This window comes from Capsaspora owczarzaki (assembly GCF_000151315.2).
Source record: "Capsaspora owczarzaki ATCC 30864 unplaced genomic scaffold supercont2.3, whole genome shotgun sequence".
Lineage (NCBI taxonomy): Eukaryota > Filasterea > Ministeriida > Capsasporidae > Capsaspora > Capsaspora owczarzaki.
In genome coordinates this window covers 2,273,082-2,288,502 of record NW_011887294.1, presented here as the reverse complement: position 1 = coordinate 2,288,502, position 15,421 = coordinate 2,273,082, and the positions used below count along the sequence as shown (strand labels likewise).

Below are 15,421 nucleotides of genomic sequence, written 5' to 3'. Positions count from 1 at the left end.
TGGGATTCACTCGGGTGAGCAACAACAGACTAGGACTGATCTCATAGCAAAAGCCCATCACAGTCACAATCACACACTTCACATCACAATTAGATTGAAGCTTGTTTCAGCAACATCAGTCAAACAGAGGAAGCCTCAGCAGTACTTGTAGATCTACTTGAGCCAAAACAGCTCGAAAACATAACTGTAACTGAACTGTTCAATCCTTTATTCTTCATCTTCATCCTAGTTTTCTTTTATTATTTGTTATTATTGGTACTGTTGGTACTGTACGACGATGGCTGGACTCGGTCGCTTGCTGTGCCAGCTGTGCGGACTCGTCTGCCCGCCAATCCCGTCCAGCATTACCAACAAGATGGCCTTCTTCCCACCGCCAACGTCCTACATCTTACTACCGCCGCCCGCAAAGCCGTCCCCATCCTCGCAATCACAATCACAGCAGGGCGACGACGCGCGGGGAAGCGGCAGCGGCAGCGGCAGTCGCTCAATCCAGACACAGCCAACCTCAGCCCAGGCACCCGCGACAACCACGACCACGACCACGACCACGACCACAACCACGACCATGTCTATGTCCAGCGCTGCGAGCAAGTCGAGCCATGGGCTGGGTGACGAGCGAGCCGAAGGAGCCTCTGCGCCACTGCTCTCCGCTTCTTCCTCGCAGCAGCTGGACGCCGACGCGCAGCTCGCAGCCATTGCGCAGTACGAGGAGGACGCCGCCGCCACTGCACTGGAGCAACAAGAGCAGCGCGAGTTGGAAGCGCTTCAAGAGCAGGACGCCGCCGCACAGCACCTCCTGATGCCCGACGGATGCGAGTGCGGCTTCCACCAATGCTACGTCCCAGAGCGCACCATGCGAGTGCGCAACTCGCCGCTGGGTGTATCGACGTTGAGCATTCTATTCCACGAGTACAATGCGACCCTGCAACGGCGCCTCCGTGGAACCGAGTACTTTCGAGTTCGTACCAGTCGTGGCAACACGCTCGCCTGCGCGTTCATTCCGTCGCTCCGGATAGCACAACCAGCAGGTGCAGGTGCAGGTTCAGGTGCAGGTGCAAATGCATCAACGCCAGTAGTTCGAACAATCTTGTTTTCGCATGGGAATGCGACGGACATGGGAGAAATTCTGCCCTTCCTGAAGGCCATGTCACTTGCGCTGCCAGCGAACATTGTTGCGTACGACTATTCCGGCTACGGGGACAGCACCGGTCGGCCGAGCGAGGCCAACCTGTACGCGGATGTGCAGGCCGTGCTTGATCACACGACTAGCCGTTTGGGCATCCCGGTCGGCGAAATCATCCTCTACGGGCAAAGCATCGGGTCTGTGCCAACCGTCGAGCTGGCTGCGCGTACTCGCGGCATTGCAGGCGTCATTCTGCACGCCCCGCTCACTTCGGGACTGCGGCTCATCCGGCCCAATATCAGCCGAACGTACTGCATCGACCCATTCCCGTCGATCGACCGCATTTCCAACATTCATGAGCCCGTGCTCATCCTGCATGGCACTGCGGACGAGGTCATTCCAGTGCAGCACGGCCAGGCACTCCACCGTGCGTGCCGAAAGCCCGCTGAGCCACTCTGGGTGCACGAAGGCAACCACAACAATTTGGAAATGTCTCCCATGTTCTTTCCGCGATTGCGAAAGTTTGCTCAGCATCTTGAGTGACCTGGTGCACTTTTTGTGTGTGTGTGTGTTTTTGGCCCGCCTCAGAAAATCTCGCCATTGTGGTTTGCTTGTTTTGTTTGCAAACCTCAACCAAGCAACAAAAGAATGAAAATAAGAACGTTTTACTGTGAAACAATCGCGTCCAACTCGTGCAATACCGCAGCATCCAATCCAGTGAGATCAAACTCAAAGTGTGTCAAACTAACGGTGGAGGGCGTGCGTGTGGGGTCGCGCAAAATAACCTGGGCAACCTGTGCTAGTTGCTCGGTTTTCGAGTTGGTACAGAGACTTGAAATACGCGTTTGAATCCGCTCAATCAACTCTGGATGCGATTTTTCCAACCGAGATCGTTTGCTGTCACCCCCAAGATCTTCCGAGCGTGGTGCTGCGCGTTTGGTTGTCGCGCTTGGATTGTGGGAACTTGACTTTCCATTTGTCGAAGCGGCTGGTGCTGCTGCGGCTACGGGAGACGACTTGGAACTGTGTGATGACTTGGATGCACTCTGCTTGCTCTTTTCCTTTTCCTTCTTGCTCTGGCGCGAAAGGTACGACGAGGCCTCGCCGTCCGAGTCAGAGTCGTTGTTATCCTCCGAATCGGAATCGACCGCCCGGCGAGACTTTTTCGGACCCCCCGCAGCTGCGGCTGCGACTGCCGCTGCTGTCGGCTTGGCAAGTAGTGCCGCTCGTAGCTGCGCAGAAGGGTTGACAAATGTCTGCACCAGTGGAAAACAAACAACGGAAAACAAGAACATGCAATGTGAGAAGCAAACAAAAAAGGTTGCTTTTGTTGCAACCCCAGACCGCAACTGTCCGATGCTGAACAGAGGGTATGTGTGTGCTTTACCAATGTGTGCGTCTTCTGCTGGAGGTTGGAGGTATTGTCGACGGTCGGAAAGTGCAGAGGATGAACGAATTTGACTGGAGCTTGGCTGGCGTCCTTAAAGTACACGGTGATGGGGATGTCAAAGCTACCCCAGCCGGTCTCGACGACCTGGTATGGTGGTGATGAGATTTCTGTGCATGATCCAATTCCAAATCACGAACTGCAAAGTCAGGCAAATGATAGCCTATCCAAGTTGCGTTCAGGATTCAATGCCACTTGCGTCGCCGTGGGTTTTTAAAGTGCCCTTCGAGGAGCTGGAACTCGACGCGCGAGACGACAGAGCTCAAGTCGAACGTGGTTGGGCTTTCGGATCGCACAAAGACCGTCCAGCGGTAGGTGTGTGTGGCGTTATTGACGAGCTTTGGCGGGATGGCCTCGATCTCATTGCCAACGAGGATTTTCTGAGTGGTCCAAAGCCGCGGTCGGCAAAAGCAAACAGGTGAGCAAGGGGTGAGCAAGAGGTGAGCAAGGGGTGAGCTGTAGTAGAGCGATGATGGATGATGGGGAAGAGGGGGGGAGATGGGGACGAGAGACTGAGCAAAGTAGTTATGGAGAGAGAGCGCCGCCATCACAGCAACGGGATCAGATCGGATCAGAATGCATGCATGAATTGGTGATGAGATGAAAGCAAGTAAAGTCGTTGGGACTGAGATCACACAGCAACAGCAGCACTCACACGGGTGAGAGTCGATGACGCCATTCTGTGCAAGAAGAAGACTGTTTTCACTCAGTCAAAAGGGACAAAGATCGCGACGACGGTTGGTTTTGATGTCGGAGCAAAACATAAACATGCAAATGTTGAAAATTGATAACTTGATTGAAAATGTCGCTCAAACTCAATAAGAAAAAGAATCGAAAGAATGGAAACCGAAAAAAAAAAAAAAAAAAAAAAGACGATTTTCGCATTTATTATTATTTTATTATTATTTATTATTTTTGATGTTTTGGTTTTTTTTTTTTTTCATTCTTCTTTTTTTTTTTTTTTTTTTTTTTCTTACTCTTTCTTCATGGTAAATAATAACAATCCTACAACAACTGGTTTTGAGTGAAAAATCTTTGAGTTTTTCTTTTTTCTCTTCGTCATTTTGACTCGCTCTGCTGATGAGCGTCGCACATCCGGACTTGCAACGCCATTCCAAGCCACCAACGGGAGAGTGGCAACAGAGAGGGAAGATAGGAGAAACATCCACGTCGCTGGAAACACCCCAAAGCACAAAGCAAAAAGCAGCAGGGCGAGAATGAGGATTTGACGCTGGAACCGCGTCCTTTGCTTTTTTTTTTTTTCTTTTTTTTTTTTTAATGGCAAACGCTCGGTGTTGGCTTTGTGTCTAGTTTCGTCCGCTCTCCACGGGATCCGCTGTTTGCTGTGCCACTCGATTTTCGGACGATACCCATCGTGGATGCACTGGGTCAAAACAACCAACAGTCCGAACACAAAAGAACCAAAGAATCAAATGAAAAAAAAGAAACGCCTTTTTTTTTTCTTTTTTTTTTTGGTTCGCTTTTTCTTTTTCGTTCTTTTTTTTCCTGTTGTGGTTTGTCGTCGCCCCCTCATCGCCAGGTCGCACTCACTCGCGTGGATGGCTGCCGACAAGCGCACATGCATGGAGCAGACGCTGTGTGCCATTCTCGTGCTCGATTGCTGGTCGCTCGCTCGTCGTTTCAAAAAACACACCAAAACATGAGCTCGATCACAAAAAAAAAAAAAAAAAAAAAAAAATCTGGTGGTTGTTGCCTTCCTTTTCTGTAAACCAGCCGCTTTGACCATTCCGGCAGAAAACCCTGACGATTGCACATCCGCAGCGCCGTCTCTTGCTTGTTGGTGCATGTCAGTGCGAGTGACTGCGAGTGGAACTGATTGTGTTGGGGACGGGGGGGAATCCATGGACGGGGCACGGATTGAAGTGGTTCTGTGGAAAAGTTACGAACATTCTACGACTTTTGCTTTGGAATGGAGGCTTGTTTTCTGCTTCAATCACACTTGCTGTACTGTGTCGTGTGCTAACGCTTGGAACGTGTGTGCGTGTGTGCGTGTGTGCTTGGACTTGGGATGTGTAACAGCCGCAGTACCATTGGCAGTCCAAGAACGTCAAGTCCTCGGGTGTCGAGGACATGGTCCTCTTGTCCAAAATCTCAGAGGACCAGATTGTCGACAATCTCAAGAAGCGCTACATGGATGATTTGATCTTTGTGCGTCAGAGCTGAGCTTGCAAGACTCTGTCTCTTGCTTCTTGCTGCATGAGGCCGCGCCGCTGACTTTGAAACATCATTTGCTTCTGCAAACAGACATACATTGGGCCCGTGCTGATTTCAGTCAACCCTTTCAAGTCCATGCCCTACTTTACTGATCGCGAGATTGAGCAGTATCAAGGCGCCGTAAGTTGCTTCCTTGTTTGTTTGTTGTGCAGCGAACAGGGAGGACTGAGCTCGAGGATGATTATCCAATCGAGCCGAGTGATGTCATCCCACTTTCCCACTTTTCCTTCCCCACGCCATCCCTCGTCCAACATGACTATTTCATGGTGTGAAACGCAACTGCGACTGCGTTGCCATCGCTCTTTCGCCTTCTTTTTGAGCTTGATTCAACTCAATTACGAAACGCCCAACCGGTTTCTGTCGCAAGCGAGCCACTCGGGCTGACAACATCGCAATTGAGCCTAAAGCAATTTCTCAACTCTATGCAAGCATCAGCAATGAATCTTGAAAGAGAACTCAGTTCGAAACTCGATACTCGCTTGCCTGCCTGACCCTTTTTTTTTTCCTTTTTTTTTTTCCCTCTGTTCTACAACTTTGCTCGCCTCATTCTCTGCCCCCTTTTCTTCCATCCCTCTACCCAACCTTTGAACTTGCGACCTCTCGCACTCACGTGCTGCCTGCCGTGTCAAATTTTGACTAACTGACTGACCTGGCGAACCACTCCACAAATAGTCTGCTCACGAAAACCCGCCGCACGTCTATGCGCTCTCGGACAACATGTACCGCAATATGCTCATCGAGATGGAAAACCAATGCGTCATCATCTCGGGCGAGTCGGGTGCTGGCAAGACGGTCGCTGCCAAGTACATTATGCAGTACATTGCGCGTGTCTCTGGTGGTGGTCCCGCCGTCCAGCGCGTCAAGGATGTCATTCTCGAGTCCAACCCGCTTCTCGAAGCCTTTGGCAACGCCAAGACTGTGCGCAACAACAACTCGTCCCGTTTCGTACGTCCTTTTGTTGTTGTTGTCGTTTTTGGTTTGGTTTCTGTTCTCCTTTTCTCACTCCTCCTCCTCCTTTACCACCACCACCACCACCTCCTCCTCCCACAGGGCAAGTACTTTGAGATTCAGTTCTCTCGCGGAGGTGAGCCAGACGGTGGCAAGATTTCCAACTTTTTGCTGGAAAAGAGTCGCGTGGTTGGCCAAAACCGCGAGGAGCGCAACTTCCACATCTTCTACCAGCTGTGTTTCGGCGCCAATGCTCAGCAAAAGGAGGCCTTCGGCATCACTGAGCCACAGTACTACAACTACCTGAACAAGAGCGGTTGCTTCACTGTTGACGGCACGGACGACGTCGCCGAATTCCACGAAACGACAAAGGCTATGGGCGTCATGGGCCTGAGCAACGACATCCAGAATGAGGTGTACAAGATTGTTGCAGGTATTCTGCACCTGGGCAACCTCGAGTACGTCGAGAATGGCAACTACGCCCAGGTCGCCGATCCCCAATTCCTCGAATTCCCCGCCTATCTTCTCGGCATTGAGGCAGACCAGCTCAACCAAAAGCTCACCAGTCGCATCATGGAGAGCAAGTGGGGTGGCAAGACTGAAGTGACGAATGTGACGCTCAACGTTGAGCAGGTAAAGCATGCAATTTCACAACTCCACTCTCTGTCCGTCCCATGGATTCTCATCATCTGCTGCTGTGTATGTTCAATCCATGTGCGCGGCTTTTTCTGTTTTTTTTTTCCTATTGCTCTCAGACCATGTACACTCGTGATGCACTCTCCAAGGCACTCTACTCGCGCTTGTTCGATTTTCTCGTCCAGGTAACGTTTGGCTTGCTCTCTCTCTCTCTCCATTTGTCCATCAACTGGCATGAACCGGACGGTTTACTCATGCACTGCATGGTCTGACTTTGGTGTGTAGACTATCAACGCTGCCATGGTCAAGCAGAAAGTCGAACTGGCCATTGGTGTGCTCGATATTTATGGCTTTGAGATTTTCACGGTAACGCTCGCACACACCCAATCTGCTACGGCGACGTGTTACGTCTGCTGCTTTAAGGGGTTTGCATCATATTCATCATCTTTCTTTTTTTTTTTTTTTTTTTTTTTTTTTTTTTGTGGTCCTCTTTGCTTTCCTTGAATCCAGAAAAACGGCTTTGAGCAATTCTGCATCAACTTTGTCAACGAGAAGCTTCAGCAAATCTTCATCGAACTCACGCTCAAGGCCGAGCAGGAAGAGTACGTCCGCGAGGGCATCCAATGGACCCCCATTCAGTTCTTTAACAACAAGGTTGTGTGCGACCTCATCGAGTCCAAGCGCCCGCCAGGCGTCATGTGCGTGCTCGACGACGTGTGCGCCACGCTGCACGCTCAGGGTGACGGCGCTGATGGCAAGTTCTTGGAAAAGCTTGCACCCGCTGTCAGCTCGAACGAGCACTTTTCGAGCATGTCGGGTGCCTTTGTCATCCAACACTACGCCGGTCGCGTGACGTACGATGTTGACGGCTTCTGCGAGCGCAATCGTGACGTGCTCTTCAAGGACTTGATCATGCTGATGCAGTCGTCGTCGAGCGCCTTCATCCGCTCGCTCTTCCCCGAAGACACCAACAATGACGACAAGAAGCGCCCCACCACGGCCTCGACCAAGATCAAGACCCAGGCCAACGAGCTTGTCGACACGCTCATGAAATGCACCCCGCACTACATTCGCTGCATCAAGCCGAACGAAACCAAGCAGGCACACGATTGGGATGCCAAGCGCTGCACCCATCAGGTCCAGTACCTCGGTCTGAAGGAGAACATTCGTGTCCGTCGTGCCGGCTTTGCCTACCGCCAAGTGTTTGACAAGTTCCTGCGTCGCTTTGCCATTCTGACTCCCGAAACCTTCCCTCATTGGAACGGCTCTCCGGTTGAAGGCGTCAAGTTCCTCCTCAACAAGGTCGACATGGACAACTCGCAATGGCAGCTTGGTTCGACCAAGATTTTCGTCAAAAATCCCGAGTCGCTCTTCTTGCTGGAAGAGCTGCGCGAGCGCAAGTTCGACGCGTTCTGCCGCAAGATTCAACGCGCCTTCCGCCAGTATCGTGCCCGCAAGCACATGCACGAGCTCAAGCAGAAGGCTACCGACATTCTCTTTGGCAAGAAGGAACGCAGGCGAGGCAGTCTCAACCGCAACTTTGTCGGCGACTACATTGGCTTCCAGGACAACCCAGCGCTTCGTGCATTGCTACGTGAGTGGTGCTCTGTGTTGGTGATGGTGGTTGTGTGATTTCGTGGTGGGGTGTTGGGGTTTTTTTGGGTTTTTTTTTTTTTTGTTGTTGTTGTTGTTGTTTGTTTTTTTTTTTTTTTTTTGGGAGAAGCGTGACTGACAGTGCTCCCTTCCTTGTCGCGTTTGCCCCCCCCCCCCAATTTATGATCAACACAGCCAAGAAGGAGCGTGTCGAGTTTGCCTGCGACGTCATGAAATACGACCGTCGCTTCAACGGCCAAAAGCGAGACCTGCTGCTTACATCGCAGGCCTTGTACTTGGTTGCATTGGAGAAGGTGCAAAAGGGTCCCGAGAAGGGCAAGCTCGTGCTGGAGGTCAAGCGCCGCATCGAGATGGCGCAAATCTCTGGCGTAACGCTCAGCCCGTTCCAGGACGATTTCGTCATTCTGCACGTCCCGAGCGAGTACGACAACGTGTTTGAGCTCATCTTCAAGACCGAGTTCCTCACCACGCTCAGCGACAAGTACTTGGCCGCCACTCAACGGAAGCTCACCGTCAACTTTTCGGACAAGATCCAGTACACTGTCAAGAAGGGTGGCTTTATGGACAGCGCCGGTACTCGCATGATTGCCTTCTCGTACGGCCAGGGCGATCTCGCCATTGTTAAGCCCGGTGGCAAGGGTGGTATTGTGACGATTGGCCAAGGTTTGCCGAAGGATTCTCGTGAGTTATTTCGAGCCGTTGAAGACCTGGTGGTGGTTGTAGTGGTTGTATTTCCGTTTGTCGGAAGTTTCCGTGCAGTTTAGGAATTCGCTCAAACTGACTCATGCCATGTCGTGGTATGTTTGCTCAACACAGGTCCCAACTTCCAACCTGTGGCTCGCCAATCCGCTCCCCGTGGTGGCGGCGGCGGTGGTCGTGGTCGCGCTCCTCCGGCTCCTTCTGGTGGTGGTGGCGGTGCTCCCCCGCCGCGTGGTGCTGCTCCGCCTGCTCGTGGTGCTCCCCCGACGCGCGGTGGCATGGCTCCCCGTGCACCCGCCCCACAAGCACCCGCCCCACAACAACAAGACGACCAGGAGGATGACGCTCCTCCGCCGATGCGCGCTGCCCCACCAACCCGCGGCGCTGCTCCGCCCATGCGCGGCGGCATGGCTCCCCGTGGCGGCATGGCCCCCCGTGGTGCCCCCGCTGCTGCTGCTGGCGGCCCTCCGAGCGGCGGCCCGACCCGAGGTGGCTTGGCTCCGCGCGGCGCGCCGGCCTCGGCTGCCGGTGGCCCACCCGGCGCTGGTCCGGCTCGTGGCGGAATGGCTGCGGCTGGCCCTCCTCGCGGCGGTGCTGCTCCTCGTGGACGTGGTGCCGGCCCGGCAGGCCCTGGTCGCGGCGGTGCAGCCGGTCCCGGCCCCGCCCGTCCCGCGCCCAAGGCCGTCCCGCAATGCCGTGCCATCTACGACTACACGGCCAATGACACGGACGAGCTCGCGCTCACCACTGGCGATGTGGTTGATATTTTGAACAAGGACAACCCCGGCTGGTGGCAAGGCCGTGTCGGCAACCGCATTGGTCTCTTCCCCTCCAACTATGTTGAGATGGTTTAAGTCGATAGTGTGGTGTCTTTGTGTCTTTGTGTGTGAGCGTGAGTGTGTGTGTGGATGTGTGCAAGATCGATCGACCAATTTGTCTGTCCCTTTTTGTGTGTGTGTGTGCGTGTGTGTGTTTGTGATGCCTGTTGTTTTGTTGGTAATGACGGTTGGCTCAAAAAAAAAAAACCTCCCGTCTTCCTGTGAATGAACTTTCAAACAATGTGAATGAACTTGCAAACAATGTACCCACTCATTCCCAATTTACATGTTTCTTGTCGAGCTGAGCGCTTGCGATGCTCAACCAATTTTCGAGCTCTGGTCGGACAAGTGCTGTACATTCGTTATGACTCGTGGCCACAGTGATGTTTTGGCATTGAATGCATGATAGATTCAACCCAAAGTGCATGCGATTCCAAACGATGGCAGCCCTCTGTTGTTGCTCTTTCGAAAAAAACCGAAACCATTTTCTTATTCGATGTTTGCTCTTACTCGTGAGGTCTCCAAAACCAAAACATCAAATTAAAAACAAAGGAAAGCTTCTGCAATATACTCTCCACCTTTGTCCTTTGAAGGTTTTGTTGATGAGCCGTGCAACATTTCCGGTACATTGAGGAGCGATGAATGCAGAAGAAAGCCAAATCTCGGATTTCGCCCAATTCCTTCCTTCCTTCCACTCTGAGCGCAACCCACCCACCTCCCTCCATAACCGGAACGCTTGATACCTCGGCTCACTCTTCCTTTGCGTTTTCATTTTTTGTTGGCTTTTGGTAAACAGAAACCTCAACCTCCACCACACTTCGTGCGTTCGACGAATCAGCGTTTCTGCGCAATCGCTTTTTATTTTACTTTTCTTTTTTTTTCTTTTTTTTGAATGCCTTTTCGTTCTCGTCATGTTGAATTGAAGTGACTGTTCTGGTGCTGATGTCCCCGAAAGTGTCGCTCCATTGTCACATTGCTTCAACAGTACCTCTCTCAACGCGCTCAGGCACACACGACACGGTCTGTCGGCCATTGCGTTCGTGACCAAAGGGGGGGTTTTTTCCTTTTTCCATGCGCTCGCTCGCTCATTTTTCCCGCACTGCTGACAGTCGGCGTGCTGCTTTGTCTCTTCCATTCTCTCGTTGTCGTCTCGCTGTCTCTTTGCCATGCTCATATTGCCCCCGCACGGCGTTGTGTGCTTTTGCTTCTGCTCCGTTCTTCGCTTTGTCGTTTTCAAAACACGCACTCACTGCCCTTGTTTGAACGCATTTTTAACTGGTTTTTTTTTTTGGTTTTTTTTTTTTTTTTGGTTTTTTCCCCCTCAGTTCACTTTTTTCTCTCAAGTTTCAAAAACCCACCACCTCCGACCATGTCCACCAACTCGCTGATGCCTTCTACGGTTGGACCGTTCACGGCGTCGGCTGCGTCGTCGCCTGCGTTTGCCTACCCGATGCCTGCGTTCGAGTCCATCTACCAGAACATCAAGAGCGATCCGCAGGTGGTCAACTTTGGCATTGGTCAAGCGCTGCCCCAGGCGCCCGTCAACTCGACCGTCGCCACCAACCAGGGCCGCTCCCAGGCCACCAACACCTCCCTTGAGCATGTGGCCCTCCTCGACATTTACAGCGAGCCCACCAGCCTCCGCAAGACCTCCGTCATCTGCACGATTGGTAAGGACGGAGTGGAGTGATTTCACCACGGCGTTCGACCCTAAAAATTCTCCCTCTTCTCCTTCTCCTTCTCTCCCGTTCTCTCTCCCACTCTCTTCTTACTCTCGTGATGATGGTCATATTTATGCTCTCGTCGCTGACTCTGCCCTTCTCGTGTTGTTCCTTGCGTGTCTGTGTCTCCCCCGCACTCAACCTGGATCTTCCTTCTCTTTCTCTTTTCTCTTTCTCTCTTTCTCTTCTTCTCTCGCAGGCCCCAAGACCAACACAGTCGAGCGACTCACCGAGCTCCGCCGCGCCGGCATGAACATTGTCCGCTTGAACTTTAGCCACGGCAGCTACGAGGTAACACCCCCCCCCCCTTCTCCCAATCGTCGTTGCAAGACTTTGAAAAAACTCTGCACTTGTAATCACTAACAATTGGTCGGCGCCCCTCCTCGTCTCCCAGTTCCACAAGTCCATCATCGACAACCTGCGCACGTCGATGCAGCAGAGCCCCGGTTCGGCAGTCGGCCTGGCGCTCGACACGAAGGGCCCTGAAATCCGCACTGGCTTGATGCGCGAACCTGGCGAATTTGACCTGAAGGCCGGCCAGGAGCTTCTGATCAGCACCAACCCGGAACACGCCAACGATGGCGATGACAAGCGCATCTTTTGCGACTACAAGCAGCTGCCGCACGTCATGGCCAAGGACGGCCTCGTGTACGTTGACGATGGTCTTGTCTCGCTTCGTGTGACTGAGACTGGCCCCGACTGGGTCAAGACTGTGGTGCTCAACCCTGCGCGCATCGGAAGCCGCAAGGGCATCAACTTGCCCACCGTCAAGGTTGATCTGCCCGCGCTGTCGCCCAAGGACCGCGAGGACATCAAGTTTGGCCTCGACAATGGCATCGACATGGTCTTTGCCTCGTTCATTCGCAAGCGCGCAGATGTCGAGGAAATCCGCCAGGTCCTCGGTGAGCGCGGCAAGAACGTCCTGATCATCTCCAAGATTGAAAACCACGAGGGCATGCAGAACTTCCAGCAGATTCTCGAGGCGACGGACGGTGTCATGGTTGCCCGCGGCGACCTCGGCATTGAAATCCCCCCGGAGAAGGTCTTCCTCGCCCAAAAGATGATTATTGCTCGCTGCAACGTGGTCGGCAAGCCCGTCATCTGCGCCACGCAAATGCTCGAGTCCATGACGTACAACCCGCGCCCAACCCGCGCCGAGATTAGTGACGTTGCAAACGCTGTCCTTGATGGCGCTGACTGCGTCATGCTTTCTGGCGAGACTGCCAAGGGCAGCTATCCGATCGAGGCTGTGTCGATCATGCACAAGATTTGCCTCGAAGCCGAGAGCGCCCTCTTCTACCGCCCGCTCTTTGACGAGCTGCGCCAAAACACCCCCAAGCCGCTCGCTGTGGACGAGGCTATTGCCTGCTCTGCCGTCAACGCCGCATTCGAGACCGAGGCCCGAGCAATCGTTGCCCTGACCACCTCTGGCAACACGGCCCGTCTGCTGTCCAAGTACCACCCGTCGTGCCCGATTCTCACCGTCTCCCGCAACGCACAGACTTCGCGCCAGGTCCACTTGTACCGCGGCTGCTATCCTCTCGAGTACAAGCGCGAGCGAAACCCCAGCTGGGAGCGTGACGTCGAGGAGCGCATTCACTGGGCGGTCGAGGTTGCCAAGGCCCGCGGCTTTGTCAAGCCCGGCGACATTGTCATTGTCGTGCATGGTTTTTCACAAGGCTCGCAGCACACCAATACAATCCGCATCTGGACTTGTGTGTAAGCAATGCTCGAGGTTGGGGGCAAACGGAAAACAACAAAAAAAAAAAAAAAGACGTTTGCACTGTTGCTTGTTTTCGGTGGAGCGCCTCCAATTGCCAATAAAATTACTGTAGTTGTTACCTTTGTCGTTTTGACTATCAAGTACGGAGTGAAATGCATTGAATGAAACTTGCGGGTATACATTTTGCAATGGGAATTTTTCCCCAGTTCACTGAGGCCACTGTGCACCACCGCCCGCCGCCCTGACCCCATCAGGTTTGTACATGACCTGACAGCACCCCGTGGCTGCATTGGCGAGGACGGGGGACACCTGCATCGTCGTGTACGGATACCCCCTTTTTGCGTGTCGCAGCTGGTGACGAGGTCCCTCAAAACGGCACTGCAGCCCCTTCTACTGTATACCATTGGAATGAGCCGATTTTTTAGATATAGAATCATGTGCGAGACGGCCAGGAGCGAAGCGCTGGAGGCCGCACCAGGTTTCGGGTCCGTCGCGGCCAAGCCGACCGCTCGATCTCGGCCTAGACCGCACCCACCGCCGATATTATGGTCTCTAAAAATCTAGTAGATGGGTCTGGTACCTCCATTGAACGGGCGGGCCTGGGGCAGTGTCCGACTGCTGGATATGGACAGCCGTCCACGAGCCCTCAGGGCGCCGACTAGGACAGCCCGTTAGCGCCACCTCTAGTATAGAAAGTTAGCGCTTGGCATGGTGTATATGAATCCGGGATCGGTCGGGCGGTAGCGCTCGATAGCACGAAGAAGGACTGAATCGGCCTTTCGAATTTCGTCCAAAACCTGCTAGCCCCGAGATCGATGCCTTTCACCAGCTCTGTCCGTGTAATCCATACATATTCCGATTGTTCAATGTCTGATGAGTTGAAAACCGTTATGGCGAGTGAGGTGCCGCACGATGCGTCCGACTTGGCTTCGCACTCGTATCCAGCCATGTAGACACCTAGGAGCTTGACCAGCCATATATCAATGTACTCTATACACTCTATAGTATCCGCTCTATATCGCGCGTGGACAGTGATCGTTGGTTTCTAGTTGATGCACCCGACCAAACATTCGACGGGCTTTAACTTGCGATTTCCGAGTCGCATCCATGAAATATTTTACCAGACAACAGTAAATTAGTACTAGAGTCTAAATCATTGATGCGGAATTGCGGTGATATCTGGAGGGTGGATCACGAAGGGTCGGAAATGACCCATTTGGCGGGTGCTCGATCTTTGTCCAGCATCGTCCGATCTCTGATATTGTAACTTTTTCTTGCTTCTGACATGCATTAGACATCACATCTGCGGAGGGGCGGATGTGGTACTAAATCATGCGGAGTGGGAGGAGGCCAAAGTTTCGGCCAACTCGCAAAACCATGGATCGAGTGTCCGGTCGTTTTACCGGCCGTCCATGCTGCCACCGGTACGTGATAATACTTACCAATAGTGTTAGAGTTGCTTTGCTTTTGTTCCGACCGATTCCACTTGATAGAAGCCGACTTAGCGAATCGTGCAAATGGTCTTCTTGACGCTCCTCGTGTGACCACCACTGCCGTGATACAACAAGTTTCGAGGTTTTAAAAGTGTTGTCAGATAATTTACATTTGAATCATAGCCGTTAGTGGCCATTGGTACTTGCGCTTCTTGTCGTGGGATGAGACTTGCTTTTCGTGACTCGACCGCGGCTTTGGGGTGCATGAACGCCTCAAGATCCCATCCCCATCCATGTTTATCAGTATTTTATCGTTTTCTGTGATTAGTGGGCCTAGTCCATAGCACTGGCTGGTGGCAGAAACTTGACTGCGCTGAATTCCTCTTCGCGCTTGAGTCTGTCTCTTCAAGCTGATCTACCTCAAACAGATCGTGCTTCAGACCAGGTCTATGACATGTAACCGATAGTATCATCAATTCTAGTTACGTGGCTATCCAGGATGAGGCATGAAACCAATGTTGTACCCCTAGAATCATGTTCCTTCGGCGAGCTAGTTTTGCTGAACCAACTCCGTCTGTCTACGCTAGCTAAATCGTCTAAAACCGTACCCATATGGAATAGATAAAATTAAATACATAAATTAAACAATAAAACACAAGAGCAGCGGACTAAACACCCTTCAAGCCTTCGTTACGTGCGGTGTCCAGCAGCGGGCGGCATCAGCGAGCCACTTGAACCGCACATGCTCGGCAATCAGGAGCGACAAGGGAGGTACGGCTTGAGATCTAGAAGGTTGACCAACGTTGGGCGGAGGTGGATCGGTAGGGACCCACGGCCACGGGTTAGACGTGGATGCCTGCAAGTCTTCTGCTGACACGCCGAGCCGTGCAATCCTCTCGGCCATCCACAAGGCGAGCCAACCACAAGTCCAAGGAGGTTCCTCCGTCTGGCCAGGCCCTTGGTGCCCGTAGATAGAACCCGGCTCGGGAACAAAGCTCCATTCAGTCGAGTCCGGCAAGAACGA

General features: G+C 52.8%; 4 protein-coding genes across 4 annotated transcripts; 3 read left to right on the top strand and 1 right to left on the bottom strand.

Annotated features, from left to right (window-relative positions):
- The first annotated feature begins 212 nt into the window (after positions 1–212).
- CAOG_02721 (abhydrolase domain-containing protein) lies at positions 213–1,799 on the top strand. The gene has a single exon (XM_004349421.2). It carries the CDS (start codon positions 278–280, stop codon positions 1,664–1,666), a length of 1,389 nt encoding a protein of 462 aa, XP_004349471.2. The 5' UTR covers positions 213–277; the 3' UTR covers positions 1,667–1,799.
- On the bottom strand, positions 1,782–3,407 carry CAOG_02720 (hypothetical protein). Its single transcript, XM_004349420.2, has 4 exons — positions 3,226–3,407; positions 2,770–2,950; positions 2,511–2,680; positions 1,782–2,379 (listed from the first exon to the last, which is right to left on the bottom strand). Exons 1-4 carry the CDS (start codon positions 3,247–3,249, stop codon positions 1,789–1,791), a joined length of 966 nt encoding a protein of 321 aa, XP_004349470.2. The 5' UTR covers positions 3,250–3,407; the 3' UTR covers positions 1,782–1,788.
- Positions 3,408–3,533: 126 nt separating this feature from the next.
- CAOG_02719 (amoeboid myosin I) lies at positions 3,534–9,787 on the top strand. Its single transcript, XM_004349419.2, has 10 exons — positions 3,534–3,559; positions 4,611–4,739; positions 4,836–4,925; positions 5,478–5,750; positions 5,856–6,386; positions 6,509–6,574; positions 6,675–6,755; positions 6,900–7,983; positions 8,178–8,684; positions 8,820–9,787. Exons 1-10 carry the CDS (start codon positions 3,557–3,559, stop codon positions 9,554–9,556), a joined length of 3,501 nt encoding a protein of 1,166 aa, XP_004349469.2. The 5' UTR covers positions 3,534–3,556; the 3' UTR covers positions 9,557–9,787.
- Positions 9,788–10,279: 492 nt separating this feature from the next.
- On the top strand, positions 10,280–13,084 carry CAOG_02718 (pyruvate kinase). The gene is made up of 4 exons (XM_004349418.2): positions 10,280–10,308; positions 10,846–11,190; positions 11,441–11,532; positions 11,636–13,084. The coding sequence occupies exons 2-4, from the start codon at positions 10,890–10,892 to the stop codon at positions 12,962–12,964; spliced, it is 1,722 nt and encodes a 573-aa protein (XP_004349468.1). The 5' UTR covers positions 10,280–10,308; positions 10,846–10,889; the 3' UTR covers positions 12,965–13,084.
- The last annotated feature ends 2,337 nt before the right edge of the window (positions 13,085–15,421 follow it).